Source organism: Cibotium barometz, chromosome 56, assembly GCF_041138505.1.
Source record: "Cibotium barometz isolate CiBa-2024 chromosome 56, ASM4113850v1, whole genome shotgun sequence".
In the NCBI taxonomy this organism is placed as follows: domain Eukaryota; kingdom Viridiplantae; phylum Streptophyta; class Polypodiopsida; order Cyatheales; family Cibotiaceae; genus Cibotium; species Cibotium barometz.
In genome coordinates this window covers 6,958,001-6,977,304 of record NC_141101.1, presented here as the reverse complement: position 1 = coordinate 6,977,304, position 19,304 = coordinate 6,958,001, and the positions used below count along the sequence as shown (strand labels likewise).

At 46.0% G+C, this 19,304-nt stretch overlaps 1 protein-coding gene across 3 annotated transcripts in view; it reads left to right on the top strand.

Annotated features, from left to right (window-relative positions):
- Nucleotides 1-19,304, top strand: part of LOC147606847 (kinesin-like protein KIN-7C, mitochondrial) — a 71,538-nt gene that overhangs the window by 37,740 nt on the left and 14,494 nt on the right. For all 3 annotated transcript variants that reach the window (XR_015264909.1, XR_015264908.1, XM_086791576.1), the window contains exon 17: nucleotides 230-451. Coding sequence is in view for 1 of the 3 variants with exons in the window: in XM_086791576.1 (XP_086647702.1) it covers nucleotides 230-451 (222 nt within the window). In the remaining 2 variants the exon portion in view is untranslated. The remainder of the gene's footprint in view (nucleotides 1-229; nucleotides 452-19,304) is intronic.

Here is a 19,304-nt window from a genome sequence, read left to right as displayed (position 1 = left end):
TCGTAAGCCTTTTTTGAATGGGCTGTCTTCTTGTGCTTGTTAAGGGAAACGACCTGAGCACTCCTATAAATGGTGATCATGCTTCTTATTTTTCCACATACACATGCACATGCTTTGGTAGTGGCTAGTTGTCTGATGTTTTTCTGAAGCTGCAGAATTGTAGCGTTTTACCATTATTATAGCTCATTATTTATAGTGCTTTGGTGGTGTTTGGGATGTTTTTGTGTAGAAAAATGAACATGGCATATCTGCAGAAAGTTTGGATTCAGATAACTTTTCAAATGCATCGCCTGGCACAAGTGGGTTACAAGTAGATCCTGGTTATGACTTCAAAGGTCGTCGTAAGTCTGTTAGTCGAAGGATGGATGAGGTCTTGCCTGTTGAATCTTTGGAATCTACACAGGCTGGTGAACTTTTTAGTGCTATTGTCCAAGGCAGGAGGCCGCCCCCTGTAAGTTTAACTGTGCATTTATAGTGTAGATTTTTTTTTTTGGGTTACTCTTTTAATGTTTTGATCCATGTGAGGTCTTCAGGTTCTTTTGTCGAGGTATTGAGTACGGTAACCCTTGCACATGCATATACCATTTTACTCGTGTTTTCAAAATTCACGATTAGGCTTGCTTAACTGGGAAAAGTGGAACTCTCTCTCTCTCTCTCTCTCTCTCTCTCACACACACACACACACACACTCACACTCACACTCACATGTGATTAGGAGGAAACACACAGGTCACAAGCCAAATAGTTTCTCTGGTCAAATTTCACCAGCCAATTGAATAAACTGGGATGCTTCCTCTCCACACTTCACATGCGAGCTGGCATATTTCATTGATAGCCTAGGTGGCATGGGCTCTACCCTTGCCAGGATGGTAGTCTCTATTATCTTGCAGGGAGATGATGTAACCTTAAGGTAAAACATAGGAGGGCGGTTTCAAAGATTCATTCATTCATTCTGTGAGGAAAGAGACTTGGTATAAATAACACACAGACTACACACAAGGAGCTGTATAGAATTATCAGAGATACATTCTCAGACATTCTTTTATAGAAGATGGATACAGCCATAGACCCTATCCCTCAGGATCAGCTATACCAAGGTCCGTTCCTTACGCCCACTACAAATGGGATCCAAACACCTGAGATTCATATGTTGCATGCACTTTGGATTTCTATCCAAGAACTAATCCATTGCGTAAGCCTCTCGGCATGGGGATAACTCGATGCCTGCTTGCTACTCAAGCCACTCAACAAGAGTAGAGGCACCACCGTCCAAGCCACTAAGCAAGGGGAGACGCCTACTTGCTACTCCAGCCACTTACATGAGTAGAGGCACCATCGCCCAAAGCTTCACACCGAGCCCGTGGCTCTTGTAGGTAGGGCCCAGTTTCACGTAGAGTACTATGTGGATTCCGCAAACCAAGCTCAGTCTCACTCAGGGAAAGGTTGCACCCAGGGACAACGATCCCTGATCTTCAATCACCTTTGGCACCAGCAGCAGCATACGGGTACTCTTAATAGCCTCCATGCACAAGAACTCTCTCTCCAATGATGGTACATGTGTCATGTAGCAGGAGCAGCAAGAGTAGCCTGTACAAGGCTGAAAACAGGGCGGACACCCTTTGGATCGGACCAGACAGGTGCTAGAGACATTTTGGTACAGGTGGTCAGCTTCTACAGGCGCCGTACAGCTGTAGCCATACAACAGGTGAGTAGATGATCTAGCTGTACAACATGTGTAGGTGGAAAATGCACGGCTGATGGGCTGAGGTGCCTAGACCAGGAGAAGCTTGGAGAGGTGGTGGTTGGTGTAGGTGGTCATGCAAAGAAACTCTTGCCAAGTGTTGGGCCAAGGTGCCTATTCTTGCTGACAATGTGCTTGGGCACCCCACATAGGCCATAGAAGAGGGAGCTTGGCTCAAATGAGGTAAGAGGGTGCCCACCAGTTCATGGTGTTAACACTTACTTATTAATGAGTTTGCACACATAAAGCTGAAAATTTGTCTAGGTTCCAAAACATAGCCTTTGGGCTGACTTTTGGCATCACTTGAGAGCCCTGCAAAATGCCAATCACCAGTCAATAGACAAGGGCACAGGGCACTCATAAGGTCTTGTAGCCAAGAGTTCTAGGTGTCCCTGACGCTACAAGACTGACCCACAACAATAGAGGAGAACATAGCATACATCTAGCAAATCATCAATTCACATGCAACCATGCTGATGCAAATGCACATATACTCTGGAAATTTCTTGTTCTCAGCACTTTCATCTGGACGTCGAGGCTCTTTGGGGACCGTTCAGGAGAAAGGGGTCAAGACCAAATGGTGATAGAGCAACCAAAAATTGGCATGAATAAGGTAACAGAAGCTTGAGAGCAAGGCAAGTGGGCAATTCGTAGAGATAGATGGGTGATCATTGTAGACTGTTGGGATGCAAGGTCCATGAGACCATAGCAACATTGCACATAGCCACTTGGAATTGCAATGGCACTGTGTGGTAAGATTTCGGCGGTGACTTTGCAAAGAATTACACTAGGAGGGACATCATTTTCTACATAGAGACACGGGTGAGTCCAGAGATAGGGTTTACTAAAGATGTTCGGTAGTGTCTGTGAGTCAGCCTACAAGAGTGACCATAACCACTTGGGGGATTTTAGGTTTTGCCGGAGTGGTAATCTTGTTCAAGCCCCACTTATGCAAGATTCTTTCGGTGGTCAGGGGGGATGAGGAGGCCCTATTCATATGGGTTTGCCTTAGCTTGCTAGCCGATACCCATTGTAGTTTGCTACTTTCCATTGCATTATTGTAGGATGGATGCCAAGCTATGCCCCTCTTTTTGCAGACATAGTGGAGTTCTAGCAACATCTTCTTCTCTTGGATGACTTAAATACCTGGACAGGTAGCCAATGAGGTGGTAGCTCAAGTGGTGAGATGTTTGTCTTGGGACCGGAAAGTCCTGGGTTCAAACCCCCACTAGGTGCCCCCTCGGCGGCATCACCTACGGGTAGAAATAAGCGCCTAAATGTGCCTACGGGGGGTGGAAAAAACGGTAACTATGGGAGGATCTTGGGCCTAAGGCCAGTCGGAAAAAGAAAACTTGGAAGGGTAGGTGAAAGGTCGGGATGTGTAACTTTGACAAGGGACTAGTCATGGTGATTGAGTTAGATCCATTAGATTTGGGGATGCATAGGACATAGGACACAAACCACATCACTTTATATGGCAAATCCCTTTTGGAGATGGGTGCTATGCAATGCTTGATCATCTACACTGGCATGTCCAGATGGCCATTATCTGATGGGCTCATCATACTTACCTTCCCTTCACCGTTGCAGGTCTCTTTTCCACACCCCCACCAGCTCCTCCCATTTCGATTTACAGCGGTGCCCACTTTCACCATGACTTACATGGATCACCTGTATAGAAACATTGCCAATCTTGAGTTCTCATCCTTTTTATCCAGTCACCTCTCAGCTTTCTTCCAACGTGTGTCAACTTCTCATGCCCGAGATGTTCCACCGCTATACCTCCAAGCAGATCTTGGTCCCAAAATAGCGCGTATGACAATGAACGTAAAGCCACTGTCACAAAATTCCTTACAGCTTCTATTTTTCTACTGTTCATGTGTGGCATGTGGAGCTTGACATGACATACATGTATGGCTGGTGTAGCTTGACATGCATGACTTTGATTTTATCTTTGGATGACTTGTCTTGTTTGCCTGAACAATGCTTGAGATTTTTGCTTGCGTTGTCCATGGGGCCGGGAACGCCTAGGCACCCTGTGGACGTGTATGTGCACACCTATTTGGGACTAACAAGTGGTCTACATGTGTTTTGCAGGTGGTAAGTATCCCCAAAAACTCAATTTATAGCTTTATGAGTTCACATGCTAATAATTATTGGTGCAGGTTCACACTCACTTATAAGTGATGAGACAACTTATAAGTGAGTACACATTGAGCAGGACTTATTTAATACACGTGGCGGCCAAAAGCTGGGCACTGGACAATATTTCGGCCTCTTTCAAGTAGGCGCCCCCTTTTGGATCTAAAAAGCACACGAGTGAGCTATTTCCGGCGGCGAGCCCCTATTATTGAGAAAAACTCCAGATTGGAGGGGGGCGCATGCTTTTCTGGTGTGCATGGAGCTGGTCAACTGATTTTCTCTCTGTTTTATAACCTGTTGTAGCCCTACCAGGTGTCAATAGAAGGCTGGTCGACTATGTTTGTAGGTTCTCCTACTGCTGGCCGGTTGTTTACAGGTCTGAAAAGCTGCTTGCCAGGGCATATAAACAGGAGAAAGAGCTGGGAACAGATCCTCTACTGATTGAAGACCTTCTGGCTTGTGTGCAGCTGTTGGTCAATTTCTTCTCTGTGGCTACTGAGGGCTGGTTGACTGCTGCAAACAGCCTCTGAGGGTTGGTCGACTTGCTCTATGAGCCAGACAGGAAGAAGACGATGATGTTGAGTTGTCCAGAGCTGATGTGGGAGTGCTATGGGCTGTCCATAGTTGTCCTGCATGTGCTTGATGCCGGGAATGCTCACTTGTGCTGAGAATTGTTAGCAAATTCAGCTTATGTTATGTTTTCTTGTTTTCATACTTGTATTGGAAAAGATAGGTGCTAACCAGCGGGGAATCCATGGCACCCGTGAAGTTGTATTTGGAAGCAGACTCCTTATTGGTAATCTAACCATTTTCAGCCAAGCCAAAGGCTTAATTATACCATCTTTTCATGAGTGCAGATGCAAGGACCCTTACAGAGCTCTTGACGAGAAGTAGCTACCTACTCCCATTATTGACCCCATAGAGCGGGAAGCCTATGTCCAACTTTATGAAATCCCTTATTAGATTCCATCAGATATGTGATAAAACCATCTGGTGAGGTGCAAAAAATGGCTCTTGTAATGAGCCATTTTCGTGCCTAAGGGCTCAAGGGGACTAGTCCATGTCCTCTTTGTGTCCACTCTAATGCTATCCATCCTAATCACGTGGTTTTGCACTGAATGGGTGAGATCCAAAAAAGGACAATCCGAGCTGTACTGAAAGGGTGGGAGTGCCTCTATCTGCAAACCATGTAGGTCAAACCATGATCTCATCTGAGCATACCAACAATGAGTATCTCCATCCTCTGCCAACTGTACGGATGAGGTCAATGCCAATCGGGAGCACCTTTGCTGAGAGAGCTCCCATAGCCGTTGCAAAAAGGTAACTGCCTGAAATAGGGCCTCGGTCACTATTGGTGCGGCACCTAACTCAGCCCGAACAATCTCATGTGGTACCGATGATTTGCTCTGAATCATGTGGGCAATCATCATAATCAGTGGTCTCTCCATATGCCTCCATCCCTCATCCGTTCCTCTCTGAGATCTGTGCTGTATGCTGGTCTCCCAAATTGGAGCTCCGTACAGGAGGGTCAGTGTGACAAGTGTATCAAATAGCCACAATTCGGTTCGCGGCTCTTGAAACTGTATGTGTGCACAATGTCTCTCAAGTGCCCCCAAGGTTGCATGCCCTTGAGGTAATCTAGCTGTTGCTGCCTCCTTCAGGGAGAAATGTGGTCCTGTGAAAGTAACTCCCAAATAGACATACTCAATTGGCTTCCCTCGGAAAGTGAATTGATGCTCTGATCTCGTCACCCATGCCTGTGTGGTGTTAAACACGATAACCTTGGTTTTCCCAAGGTTCACTGTCAGATCTCTATCCGCACAGAATGCCTGTGATGCATCCAAATGTCTATGTAAACTCTCCGAAGAGTCTGAGATTAGAACAATATCATCTGCATATAACAAGATGGGTATCAACACCCCTGCCAGGCATGCCCTTGGGCCTCCCAATCTGTCTACATAATCGGAGACCACATCCATGTACAGACTAAAGAGGGTGGGCGATAGCGGGCATGCCTGCTTCACCCCTATCATGCTGGTCACCATATCCGATAGTCCGCCTGGAGCTCGGACTCCGCCTGTCACATACTCATACAAAGCATATATCTCCCACTCCATATCCTCAGGTACCTCAATGTCATGCAATCTGTGCATAAGCTTGGCACGTGGTATGGTATCGAAGGCTTTGTGTAAGTCCACAAAGCAGCAATATATCCTTCTCTTCCGTGCCCTGCCCTCTTCAATAAGTGCCCGAAGTGTCAATATGTGATCCAAGGTAGTAAATGCTCTCCTGAAGTCGGCTTGTCCCTGTGCTCGGTGACCATGCCTCTGTGCCCAATGGCTCAACTCCGACTCCAATATAGAGCCATATAGTTTGGCCAAGTAATGACCAATCATGATCGTCCTGTAGTTGCCTGGTACCATGGGGTCTCCACTCTTAAAGAGTGGTACAATGGTATGCTCTGTCCAGCTTGTCGGGAAACCCTCACAAATGGCACGATTAAACACATGTACAATCAGCGGAGCCAAAGTATCGTGCGCATATGAGAAGTGCTCTCCAACTAGCCCATCATGATCTTGTGCCTTTCCATTCTGTAACTTGTCTATTGCATCTAGCACCATCCGCATAGTAAAAAAGGTGTTGCTAGCCGGCTAGCTCCCAGTGGAGGGGGAGTGGGGGGCTGTCCTGGTGCATCATATAGCTCTCTAGCATAAGCATGCCATGCCTCAGGTGCAGTAATCGGAGTACTAGGCCGTCTCTCTTGAAACATCTTCCACCTCATCACCTCTACTTTATTGACTGGTGTATCCTTCTGCTTCTTTACTACTTCAATCCATGGGCTTACTTCCTCAATTTGTTTCTTTGTGGCACTGGCGATTTCAGCCCATGAATGCGTTTCCTTCTCACCCGCAGCCACTTTTGCCTTACATGATTCCAAAGTGTTTTGCATTTCTATGATGGCTTTTTCGCGATCAGCCATACATGTCTTCAAGGAGCCTTCGTACGATGCAACCGTTGTGCCGATCTCCTGGAGCATGTCATCCTTTCATTTCTGCATCTCTTTTTGCATTTCCGTGTACAACAAAGGTTGGGCTAATTCCATCTCAACCCGTACTTGGGCTTGCATTTCTCCCTTCAGTTGGGCATATATCTCTTCCTTCAGCGTTTCGTATATCACTTTCTTTTGGGCATGCATCTTCTCAGTCCATTCCTTTTCAAGCTCCTGTCGCATGGTGCTCATCTCTTTCCTTATGTGCAACTATATCTCCTCATAAAGGGCCTCATCTCGTCGGGCCATCTTCGCAAGCCTTCGTTAGCCAAGGGACATGATCCCTTCCCTCATTCTTCTACTGTAGGCATTTGGTGCCTTCGTGGAGGTGTGAAAGATGGTTTCACCATCTTGTTCTCCCTCTCGGGATTGAGACATGTTTTCAGTCTGCAACGCCGAGCACAGGGAGGCGGAGAGAGAGAGAGAGAGAGAGAGAGAGAGAGAGAGAGAGAGAGAGAGAGAAATGAAATGAAATGAAATGTTATATTAACGTCTTCAAAAGGCCAAAGTGACCTATGAGACCAAAGTTACAACCATGTGACATTTGATACACTATCTGGAAAAGAAAAGAAAGGACTGAAGGTTAAGTATCTCGCCCTACAATACATCAGTATTAACGTCTACTAGAGGCCGAACTCGACCTATGAGACAAATCAATGTCCAACTGTCAATGTCTTGTAGACGTCTAGAAAAAAAAAGGACAAAATGAACATGAAATAAACTATGAAAGTACTGAGCTAGTTGGGGGGTGTGATGGATGGAGCACTACTGCTAGAGGCTCAGTATGCAACCTATATGCGTAGGGTATACAAGAATGCAATGCAGATCTGTCTAGCTCCAACCAGTACCATAATGGGGGTGTAATATGTGATACATAGGCGATGGCGAGGCAAAAATACCTCGGAGCATGATCTTCGGGTGTGAGCTAGCCGCTCCTGGATATGGTGCTGATGTTGAGCCCGTATCTCCCTCTGATGTAGTCTGGGAGTGTGGTAGCTTGGTGCTCTCGGTCTCCGTCTAGCCCGGAGGTCCGTAGCGCGCTGAAGTGTATAACCCCCTCCTGTGTCAGAATAGGCACTGGGATAGATCTCTGGAAGAAATCAGTGAGCTGGAGCTGTCGCCCACCTCTCCCTGTGGTACGGGTGGGGATAGTCGTAGCACAGTGTCCATAGGTCTCGCACCGTCATGTAGAGCGTCGCTCCACGATGACCACCCTCCCTTCTCTATAAAATGCTATCTTTCCCTTTTCTCTTGTCGCCCTAATCTGTGGCATGACTTCCTTCATATGTGCAAGCTGCGAAAGAGTAAGATCGTCGCCAAGAAAAATGTCTGTATTCTTTAAAGTGGGTCGCCTCTTCAAGAACTCCTTCTTCGCCTCAATAGAGGGGAAGCGAAGTATGAGAGCTCTTTCCTTTGATGTTTCGCTGTTGCCTCCGCTTTTTTTGCCCACTCTCCAGGCTTTTGCGTGTGCCGGATTGTCAATCCCCATCAACACCATAAGCTCTTTCACCTCCTCTTCAACTTTATCCCCGTCTTTAAGGCCGGTAATCCTCACATGCAAAGCACGTGTACGTCTTCGTTGTTCCTCTTTCAAAGTCATGTTAATGATTGTAGGTGTAGGAGTTGTTATCTCCTTACCTTAACCCTTCTTGGCGACCTCTATCCACTTCTCCGCTTCATCCATCTTCCTTTGAGTCTTGGTGATGACTTCCACCCATGAGGAAGTCTTTGCTTCGTGTTGCTTCTCTTCTTCCTTAATTGCCCATACTTGTTCCTTGATAACCTTGAGCTCTTCTATCATGGGTGGCTGAATTTCACCTTCTTCAAGTCCACCATTTGCCTTAGCCTTTGCAAGCTCCCTCTGAAGAGCTGAAATTACGCCTTTGAGCGTGTTGACTTCCTCGTGAAGGTCTTTGACTTCTGCTATGAGGTCCTCCTTCTCCTCTTTCCACCGCTTACCCTCATTGAATACCATTTGGAGAAAGTTGGCTTTCTCCTTCCACCATCCCTCCATCTCCGCCTTCCATTCCTTCATCTCCTTTTCCACATTTGTTATCCTCTTGTTTGTGACCATAAAGGTCGCCTTCGTCGGGTTGCGCAAGGGGGAAGCCATGGAAGAAGCGAGAGAGAGAGAGTTATGTTGTTGCCTTGGGGGCCTGAGCAAGGGTGGGTGGGGAACGAACAGAAGCCGCGGTGGGCGGCGAAGAGAGAGAGAGAGAGAGGGCGGAGAGTGAAGCGACGGGCACGGGGCAGAGGAGAGAGGCGAACAGTGAGAGAGGGGGCGACGGCGAAGAGAGAAAGAAAGAAAGAAAGAAAGATATATTAACGTCTACGAGAGGCCAAAGTCGGCCTATGAGACAGGAAGAGAGAGAGGGCGGAGAGTGAAGCGACGGGCGAAGAGAGAGAGAGAGAGAGAGAGCAGGGCGGCGCAGAAGCGAAGGGGGGATTTGAAGCGGGTTGGGCGGGCGAAGGGGGGATTTGAAGCGGGCGGGAGGGAGGGAGGGAGGGAGGGAGGGGGAGAGAGAGAGAGAGAGAGAGAGAAGCGACGAGCACACGGCAGAGGAGAGAGGTGAACAGTGAGAGAGGGAGCGGCGGCGAACAAAGAGAGCAGGGCGGCGCAGAAGCGAAGGGGGGATTTGAAGCGGGTTGGGCGGGCAGAGGCAGAGAGAGAGAGAGAGAGAGAGAGAGAGAGAGAGAGAGAGAGAGAGAGAGGCTGTATGGGGTATCCTCTGTCATCCCAACAAAATGAAAAAGTATTGAATAAAAAAGCTGAATCTGGGTGTGCAGGGGATGGAGCTCTACTACTAGGAGAGAGAGAGAGAGAGAGAGAGAGAGAGAGAGAGAGAGAGAGAGAGAGAGAGAGAGAGATGTCCTAAGAAAGAACAAGTTGTTGCTACCAAGGATATCGTTGATGGGCAGTTGCTCGTGGAAGATGAGCATGATGCTCCTTTACATGATGCCCAGCACATGGATGTACACGTGGATGTTCAAAATGAGGTTGAGTAGCCATGGGTGAAAGTACGTGGTAAAAAGACACGATTTGTTGCCCCGCGGGGGGATTTCTCAGATGCTGTTGGGCGGGGGCCTTTGCGTACTCATCAGGGGCCAGCACAACCTTGTTGATTCCTTTTCTGGGAAGGCTTATGAAAATTGTACAATGGAATGTAAAGGTTCCTCGCGCCAAAAGCAGCTCAGGCTTTGGCGTACAACCTTTTGTCATGGTTGGGATGTTTTGTGTGCAGTTGAACATAAGCAGCATAAGTTGGGTGGCAAAGCCTATGTATATAAGGGGTTTCATGTTTTCTGCAGGCAGACATCCTGCTTCGCAATCAGGTGTTATGTTTGCTATTCGTTCGCAGTTTCAGCCTTCTCTTGTGATTCAAGATGTTCATGGAAGATTTCTAGTGATACAGATTGTTTGGGATGATACGCCTTTATGGTTGTTAGGGGTGTATGCTCCAAATAATGCTCGTGCACGCCGTTTGCTGTGGAATGACTTGTGGTGTGCTCTTTCAATCTCTCATCTTGGCTTTGTGATGGGAGACTTTAATATGTGTGTCTCCAGGGAGCAAGCCACGTCGCCTCATTCTGTAATGGATAGCGCGGAGAGAATGGCGTGGGAAGCTTTTGCAGCAAGGTCGCTAAAACAAGACATGTGGTCTTGGTTGCATCCAGATGAAAGGGGTTACACTTATGCCTCACAACAGTTTCGGGGTACTTATGCTAGATTGGATAGGATGTATATTTTACATCAAGATCTCTTTTTGCCAGAGGTTCTTACTATGATGGTTGATCAGCAACAAGTTTTCTCGGATCATTGGCCGCTTGTGTTTGAAATGGTCTATCATCCTGTGGATGCATATAAAGGCTTGTTGGGATGCTTGCCTTTGCGCTTAAATCACACTTTTTTGGAGCATGAAGTTTTTGATGTTTATATGCGTCAGTTGATACGACATTTCTCCACAAGAGTGTCCATGGCTGATTATCATGCTTGGCCAGTGTTCCTTACCAACACTCGGAAATTAGCGCGGCATTATGGTCTTGCTAATGCCTCTACACAAAAACAGCATGTGGCTCTTCTTGAGTCGCTTTTAAAGGGCTTGCAGGCGTTCATGTTTACTGACTCTATGGATGCTGAAGTTGTGGATGCCATAGAATGGCTGAAAAAGGAGCTATCTAGGGTGCAGGAAGCACAATATGTTCGCTTTAAACTACTTGCACGTCTTGATGCTTTGCGGGATGCTAACTGTCAATCTCATCGCTTCTATGATAAGTTGCATCAAAAACATATGCGTGAGAATATTGTTAGGCTGATGGATGCCCAAGGCAACCTTGTTACTCAACCTTCTGAGGTTATTCAGCATTGCATCAGGTTTTATGAAGATTTGCTTGCCCCTCGAGAGGATGTCTCGCCGGCTGTCCTGGCTGCAAGGGAGTCATTGTTTGCTGAAGTACGATATCAAGTTGACCCTGATGTGGCGGTTCAGCTTGATGCTCCTGTTACTCAAGGGGAAGTGGAAGCTATTCTCTCCAAACTTCCCATGGGAAAGAGCCCTGGTTGGGATGGTTTGACAAATGAGTTTTTCCGAAAATATGCTGATCAGCTTGCAGAGCCTTTGACGCTTATTTGTCAAAGGGTTTGGGATGAGGGATATATGCCTGCCGATTGGAAGTTGGGCATGGGCATACTTCGTTTGTTGCCCAAAGTCCCTTCGCCTACTTCTTTGGCTCAATGGCGCCCGATCTCACTTATGGGTATTATGTATAAAATCTTTACAAAGATTTTTGCCAATCGCTTGCAGAAGGTGCTTCCTACTCTTATTCATCCATATCAATATGGATTTGTGCATGGCATGAATATTTTGCATAATATTCTTAATGTTCAAATTGGAGTGGATTATGCCAAGGCAAAGAAGCAAGAGAATGTGATGGTGCAGCCGGATCTTGAAAAAGCTTTTGATCATGTCAGCTGGTCTTTCCTTTCTCAGTTAATGACAGCCATGGGCTTTGGTCCCAAAATGGCTAATTTGGTGCATTTACTTGGCTCTGGCTCTATCACGCGGGTTATGCTCAATGGAGGACTTTCGGATGGTATTTCTGTCACCCGTTATCTCCGGCAGGGTTGTCCTCTTAGCCCTCTTTTCTTTGCCATTGCCACTCATCCTATGTTATCTCGCCTAGATGCTATGGCACCGCATGGTGAAGTGGTTGGTTTGCATCTCCCTCATGGCAAGCAATTGGTTGCTCAAGCCCTTGCAGATGACACTTTTATGTTTCTCAGGGCCGAAAAAGCCAATATAGATCGAGCAATGGAAGCTTGGAATAATTTTGCATTGGCTTCTGGGCGGAAAATATGCACGGAATTTGATCTTGAGGCATTAGGGTGGCAAGGCCATGTGGTGCATACAGGAGACATTGTTCGTCATCTTGGGTATCTGGTGGGTGTGGATGTTGTTGGGTTTTATGCTGTGTATGCACCCAGAGGAGTGCTAGTGATCATCAGTAGATTACTGGGACACTTTTTACTTCAGTTAGTGGAGGTTTTTTCCCCCAGTTTAGCTTAGTTTCACTTATAAGCAGTTTATAAGTGTTTTGGTCCACCCGACACATTTTATGGCCGGACATGTGAACACATCTCTTTAGGTCACTTATTATGTGGCTATTGTACTTTGCATTTGATTATCTGAATACACAAGCAGTCAAGTTCTCTCTCTGTTGCTCTCCACGCCTGTGTTTGCAGCATCTCCAAACCCTAACCCTAATAGTCATTAGGCCTTCATTTGGTATCAGAGCAAAGTAGGCTTGCCTTTGCCCAGCCCGTACACAGTCGCCTTCAGGTTCTGTCCGTACTGCACTGACCGTATAGCCTCGCCAGCAACAGCTTCGCCTGCAGCTTCCGTACCAGTTCGCCGCCGTCAGCAGGTGTACTGCAGCTTTCCGTACCAGGTACCTGTTCGCCGACAGTACCTGCTGTTCCGTACATTTGTGCCTGCTCCGTACCTGTCAGTGCCCGTCATCTGGCATCGTATTGTACCTGCCTGCCTGCCTGCCTACAGTCGACTGCACCAACATACGAAGTGTACCAGTTGTACCTGGTCGCCTTGCTCCGTACTGTGCTCAGTACGGTAAACGTACCTGCACAGTACTTGCTACGCATATCTGCCAACAGTCGCCTCCTGTTCCGTACTGTACTTGCACGCCCTGCTTCAGTACTACTTTCGTACAGTACCAGTCGATTGTACCTGCACAGTACAGTCAATTGTACTTGTTCATTTGGTGGACTGTACCTGCATATGTTCATTTGGTACCACAACCTACTCAGTACAACTGTGGTAAGCATTACAAATTTTGATTTTTGGGCATTTCTATTTTCTCTGTGAAAATCTACAGGCATTATAGGCAGACTTTCTTGCAAAGAAGTCTACAGGCTTTTTGCACAGTTTTGGGTGTAGTAATTTGGGCTTTTTTGGGGCATTTTGGCATTGTGTACGCCATTTTTGTTGCTCTACTCAGTCATTGGTGCATTGAGCTGCACATTCAGAGGATTGAGAGTGCAGGCATATTTGGGTGAACTGTATTTAGTGAAGTACAGTTGTTTTCAGGGTTCTTGCTATTGGGTTTTTTGATACACAGGTACAACATTGTGCATAGCCATAATGGCAAATCAACAGCAGAGTGATGTATTCACGTATTTGTCTAAGGAAGACAAATTGGACGGCACGAACTACTCCTTGTGGAGTTTTATGCTGAAAAATGTGCTTGTGGCAAAAGGTCTTTGGGATTTTGTTAGTGGTGATGAACCACGTCCAGGTCCATTGGCTCCAGAGACTCCTCCCCAAGGGGGTGCTCGTGGACGAGGACAACAGGTACAGGCTCCAGGGCAGCCATTGCCTGTTCAAAGAACAAATGGTCAGAAGACATGGGATGCCAGGGATGCACAAGCTTTGTCACTCATTGCATTGTCAGTACAGAGGTCTATTATACCTCATATTCGTTTAGCTGGCTCTTCACAGAATGCATGGGTGACTTTGGAGCAGATGTATGCTGCTCGTAATGAGGCTCGGATCTCATTTTTGAAAAGAGAGCTGGAAAATCAGAAAATGCATGAAGGAGATGATATGTCTAGCCACTTAAACAAGTTGCAGGATTTGAGAGAGCAACTCATCAATGTGGATGAGATTATTCCTGAGACACAGCTTGTGTCCACCATCTTGCACTCTTTGCCAAGATCTTACTTGGCTTTTCATACCTCTTTGAACCTCAGCATGAGGAATGCTGCTGAACCTCTTAAGTATCAGGAACTTGTTGCTCTCTTGCTACAAGAAGAGCAAATGAGGAAGAATATGAATATGAACACAAGTGCTGAACAAGCATTTACTACAGGTCAAAAGGGGAAAGGAAAAACTCAGAAGGGCAAATGTCATTACTGTAAGAAGCCAGGTCACTACATAACAGAATGTAGAAAGAGGATTGCCAAAGAGAAGGCAAAGGAAGCTGGGATGTCTGTAAATGATGCCTCCAAAGCTCCTCCAGAGATTGCTTCTTTTGTTGAGGACAGAGATTACTGTTTCTATACATGCAGCTATGATGCCTCTTGGTCTTCACAGGCACTCAGTATGACAGAGCATATATGTACTTGGTATTTTGATAGTGGTGCCTCAAAGCATATCACATCTCGCAGGGATTTGTTTTGTCATGTAGGCCTTGCCCCTGTTGGCAAAACTGTTCAGTGTGCCAACAATGCTTCATATCCAGTTCGTGGCATTGGGGAGATTCAGCTCACAGCCATTGATGGCTCCATTCTCCGCCTTACAGATGCCTTATATGTACCAGGGATAAAGAAGAATTTGTTGTCCATTTCTTCTTTAGCACATTGTGGTATGCAAGTCCACTTTGATGATGATAAATGCATGGTCAGAGACAAAGCTAATGCTTTGACCTTGATGCTTATTGGTACATTATGTCATGGACTTTATCAGTTGGATGCATTTCAGCCGGTGGATCAGTCTGCTTATAATGTATTCACTCTTACTCCAGCTATGGTTGATGCGGAGTTATGGCATGCTCGCATGGGGCATGTAAATTTTGGTAGCCTTATGCTTATGCAGCGACATAACATGTTTACAGATCTACCTCTCATGGAGAAGCCTCCATATCACATTTGTGAAGGATGTATTTTGGGAAAAATGCATAGGTTTTCCTTCCCACGTGATCAGGCTCTACGAGCAACTGCAAAGTTGCAGCTTATACACAGTGATCTTTGTGGTCCCATGCAGACGAAGTCATTAGGTGGTTGCTTCTATTTTGCAACATTTATTGATGACTTCTCTCGTATATGCTGGGTCTATCCTTTGACACAGAAATCACAGGTATATGATGCATTTTTGGCCTTTGTAGCACTTGCTGAGACAGAGTCAGGATGCAAGGTTAAGACTCTCCGTTCTGACCGAGGGGGGGAATATATGTCACACATGTTGAATTCCTTTCTTGAGAGTAGAGGTATAAAACATCAGTTTACTACTCCTTATACTCCACAGCAAAATGGAGTTGCAGAAAGGAAGAATCGGTCACTCATGGAGATGGCCAGATGAATGCTAAAGGCAAAGAGGCTACCACATATCTTTTGGGTGGAAGCTGTCATGTGTGCTTGTCATATTTTGAATCGATTTCCCACAAAGGCATTGGTTTCCATTACTCCTTTTGAGGCTTGGCATGGCCGCAAGCCTTCTGTATCACATTTTCGTATCTTTGGGTGTCTTGCATATGCACACATACCCAAAGAGTTGAGGAGGAAGTTGGATGATAAAGCCACAAAATGCATTTTTGTTGGGTATAGCCGTGAGAGCAAGGGCTACCGGTTATATGACCCACTATCCAGGAAGATATTCACTAGTCGGGATGTGATTTTTGATGAAAAATCAGAAATATCCATGGCTGGTTATGATGCAAATCAGGCTGAAAATGATGTGTTTGAAGGTCTACTACCTATGGAGTTTCATTCCACAGTTGGTGATCCAACTCATGAGGGTACAGGACAGCCAGCAAATGATGAAGGTGGTGCAGAAATTCAGCAGCAAATTGAGCCAGAAGCTGAACCAAATATGGGGCAGCAGGCACCACAGGTCAGACACATACCTAGATGGTATTTGAGGACATTACAGGACAGCCATTTAGAGGGTCCTCTTGCTGGTCGTACTCGTAGGGAGACACGGACCAATGAGCATGCACACATCATGGATTTGAATCTGGTTATGGCAGCCAGTTTACAGGATGATGATGAACCTGATTCATTTGTGGATGCACGAGATAATGTGCATTGGAACAAAGCCATGCAGGATGAGCTTGATTCTATTAAAAGGAATCAAACATGGGATTTGGTTGATCTGCCCAAAGGCAAGAAAGCAATTGGTACTAAATGGATCTATAAGTTGAAAAGACATGCAGATGGATCCATTGACAGGTACAAAGCCCGTCTAGTTGCTAGGGGCTATGCACAGAAGAAGGGCATTGATTATGAGGAGACATTTGCCCCTACATCCCGTATGTCGACACTTAGGTGTGTCATTGCATTGGCTGCACATCGTGGTTGGGTTGTTCACCAGTTGGACATAAAGACTGCTTTCCTACATGGGGACCTCGAGGAGGAAGTTTATGTATATCAGCCCATGGGTTTTGCAGAACATGGTGATGAAAGGAAAGTATGCAAGCTAAAAAAGGCCTTGTATGGTTTGAAACAAGCTCCACGAGCTTGGTATGCAAAGATAGATGCTTTCCTACTCACTCAGGGATTTGTGAACAATCCATCAGAAGCCACTCTGTATGTAAAGAAAGAAGAGATAGATCTACTGGTCATTAGTCTTTATGTAGATGATCTCTTGCTCATGGGATCAAATGATGACAAAATTGCAGCTTTTAAAGAGATACTGCAACAGACATTTGACATGTCTGACTTGGGGCTTGTACACTACTATTTGGGCATACAGTTTGTGCAGGATAACAGAGGCATTGGGTTGTTGCAATCTCGGTATGTTACTAAACTTCTGGAGAAGTTTAAATTTCAGGATTGCAAGCCTATTAGTATTCCTATGGAGCCTGGGATGAAATTGTCACTACAAGATGACAGTATTTTCTTTGATGCCACTACATATGCTCAGGCTGTTGGGTGCCTTATTTACTTGTGTACTACACGGCCAGATATTCAGTATGCAGTCTCTCAGTTGAGCAGATTCATGCACAGCCCGTGGTTGTCACATTGGCAAGCTGTGAAGCGTGTATTCCGTTATTTGCAGGGTACCTTGTCTCTTGGATTGCTTTATCCTGAGGGGGGTGACATGCAGTTATACGCTTACAGTGATTCAGATTGGGCTAGTGATTTTGATACCAGACATTCCACTAGTGGAAATTGTTTCTTTCTTGGCTAAGCAAGAAACAGACCACAGTGGCCACTTCGTCTTGTGAGGCAGAGTACAGAGCAGTCTACACTACTACTGTTGAGTGTGTTTGGTTGCGTCGTCTCATGACTGATATGGATATTTCAATGGAGGAGCCTACACCTATCTATATTGATAGTCAGAGTGCCATTGCTGTGGCCAGGAATCCTGTGTTTCATGCTCGCACGAAACACATTGAGATTCACTATCATTTTGTTCGGGAGAGACTCCAGGCAGGAGATATCAGTCTGATCTACTGTCCTACAGATCAGAATGTGGCAAACATCTTCACCAAGGCATTACCACGTCCGAAATTCGAAGCATTCCGCACTGCTTTGAATTTGTTTTCTTTTGGTGGATGATGTACAGTGATCACATATCACTCCAGGGGGGTTTGTTGGGTTTTATGCTGTGTATGCACCCAGAGGAGTGCTAGTGATCATCAATAGATTACTGGGGCACTTTTTACTTTAGTTAGTGGAGTTTTTTTCCCCAGTTTAGCTTAGTTTCACTTATAAGCAGTTTATAAGTGTTTTGGTCCACCTGGCACATTTTATGGCCGGACATGTGAACACATCTCTTTAGGTCACTTATTATGTGGCTATTGTACTTTACATTTGATTATTTGAATACATAAGCAGTCGAGTTCTCTCTTTGTTGCTCTCCACGCCTGGGTTTGCAGCATCTCCAAACCCTAACCCTAACAGTCATTAGGCCTTCAGATGTGGACCCCCAAGCGCTTCTTGCTTGGATTTCTGCTCGGATCTCGAATAAATTTGTGTATTGGAAAGCTCAAGGGTGGCCTATGCACGTGAGGGTTAAGGTAGCTCAGGTTATTATGCTTAGCATGATTTCCTATTTTTTGCCTTTGCTACCTTGGACGCACAAATCTCTTCTCCGTTTGGTTGCTCCCATTCGGTTTATGCTGTGGAAGAGGCAAGGAAATATTATGGGTCAAACATGGATAGCTTGGAATCACATTACGACGCCCAAAAGAATGGGTGGGGTTGCTTTACTGGATGTCCGCTTGCATATGGTGGCGCGTAGGTGGGCGCTTTTTTAGGATATGTGTTTGCAGGAGCAGCCTTGGGTATTCATGGCTCGTGACTTGATTGAGTTGGAGGGATTGTCACATGGAAGGACACGTGTGCAGGCTTCATGGTGGGACATTGTGAATGCGGCTCATCTTGTCCGTATTCGCTCATCTCACATTTTATCGCATATTCTCCTTTCTTGGCATGAAGTTCTACTATTGGCTCGGTGGGATCTTGGTCATGAAAGACTACTTTTGAACTCTTTGCAGTTCGAAACATTTGTGGAGTCACGTGTCATTGTTTGGCCAGACAGTGATGCTTCACGCATACGACTCAACCGCATGGTCAAGTTAGGCTTGGTTAGAATCCGAGATGCTGCGATACCTGGTCGTGACAGGTCATATTCGTTTCGACGTATTCGGGAGCACTTTAAGGTTCCTCGGACATTTCAACCACTATGGGTTGACATCATGCATGCAGTTGAGCCTTTTACTCCATTGCCTCGGCCATTTGCAGATCAACCTTGGCTTGATTGGGCACTATGTAAATTTGGTGACTTGATATCACTTTCAGCTAACCAGGTCTATCATAAGCTCGTATCAGAGAAAGATTGGGTTTCAGCCAAGGCCAATAAGGTGTGGGGATTGCACAAGTCTAAATCATGGTGGCAAAAAACTCTTATGCGTGGTTGGCAGTCTAAACTCCCTTACCAAGGTAAGGTTTTCATTTGGAGGATGTTGGTGGGAGGGTTACCTACACGGGATCGGCTCAGCCGTCGTAAAATTACATTGGCCTCTTGCTTCTTCTGCACGACATGCACTGAAACAGTTATGCATCTGTTCATGAGTTGTCCAGTGGCCCGTCAGATTTGGTCCTTTGTCTCTCGTGTTTGGGAGGCAGTAGAGAGG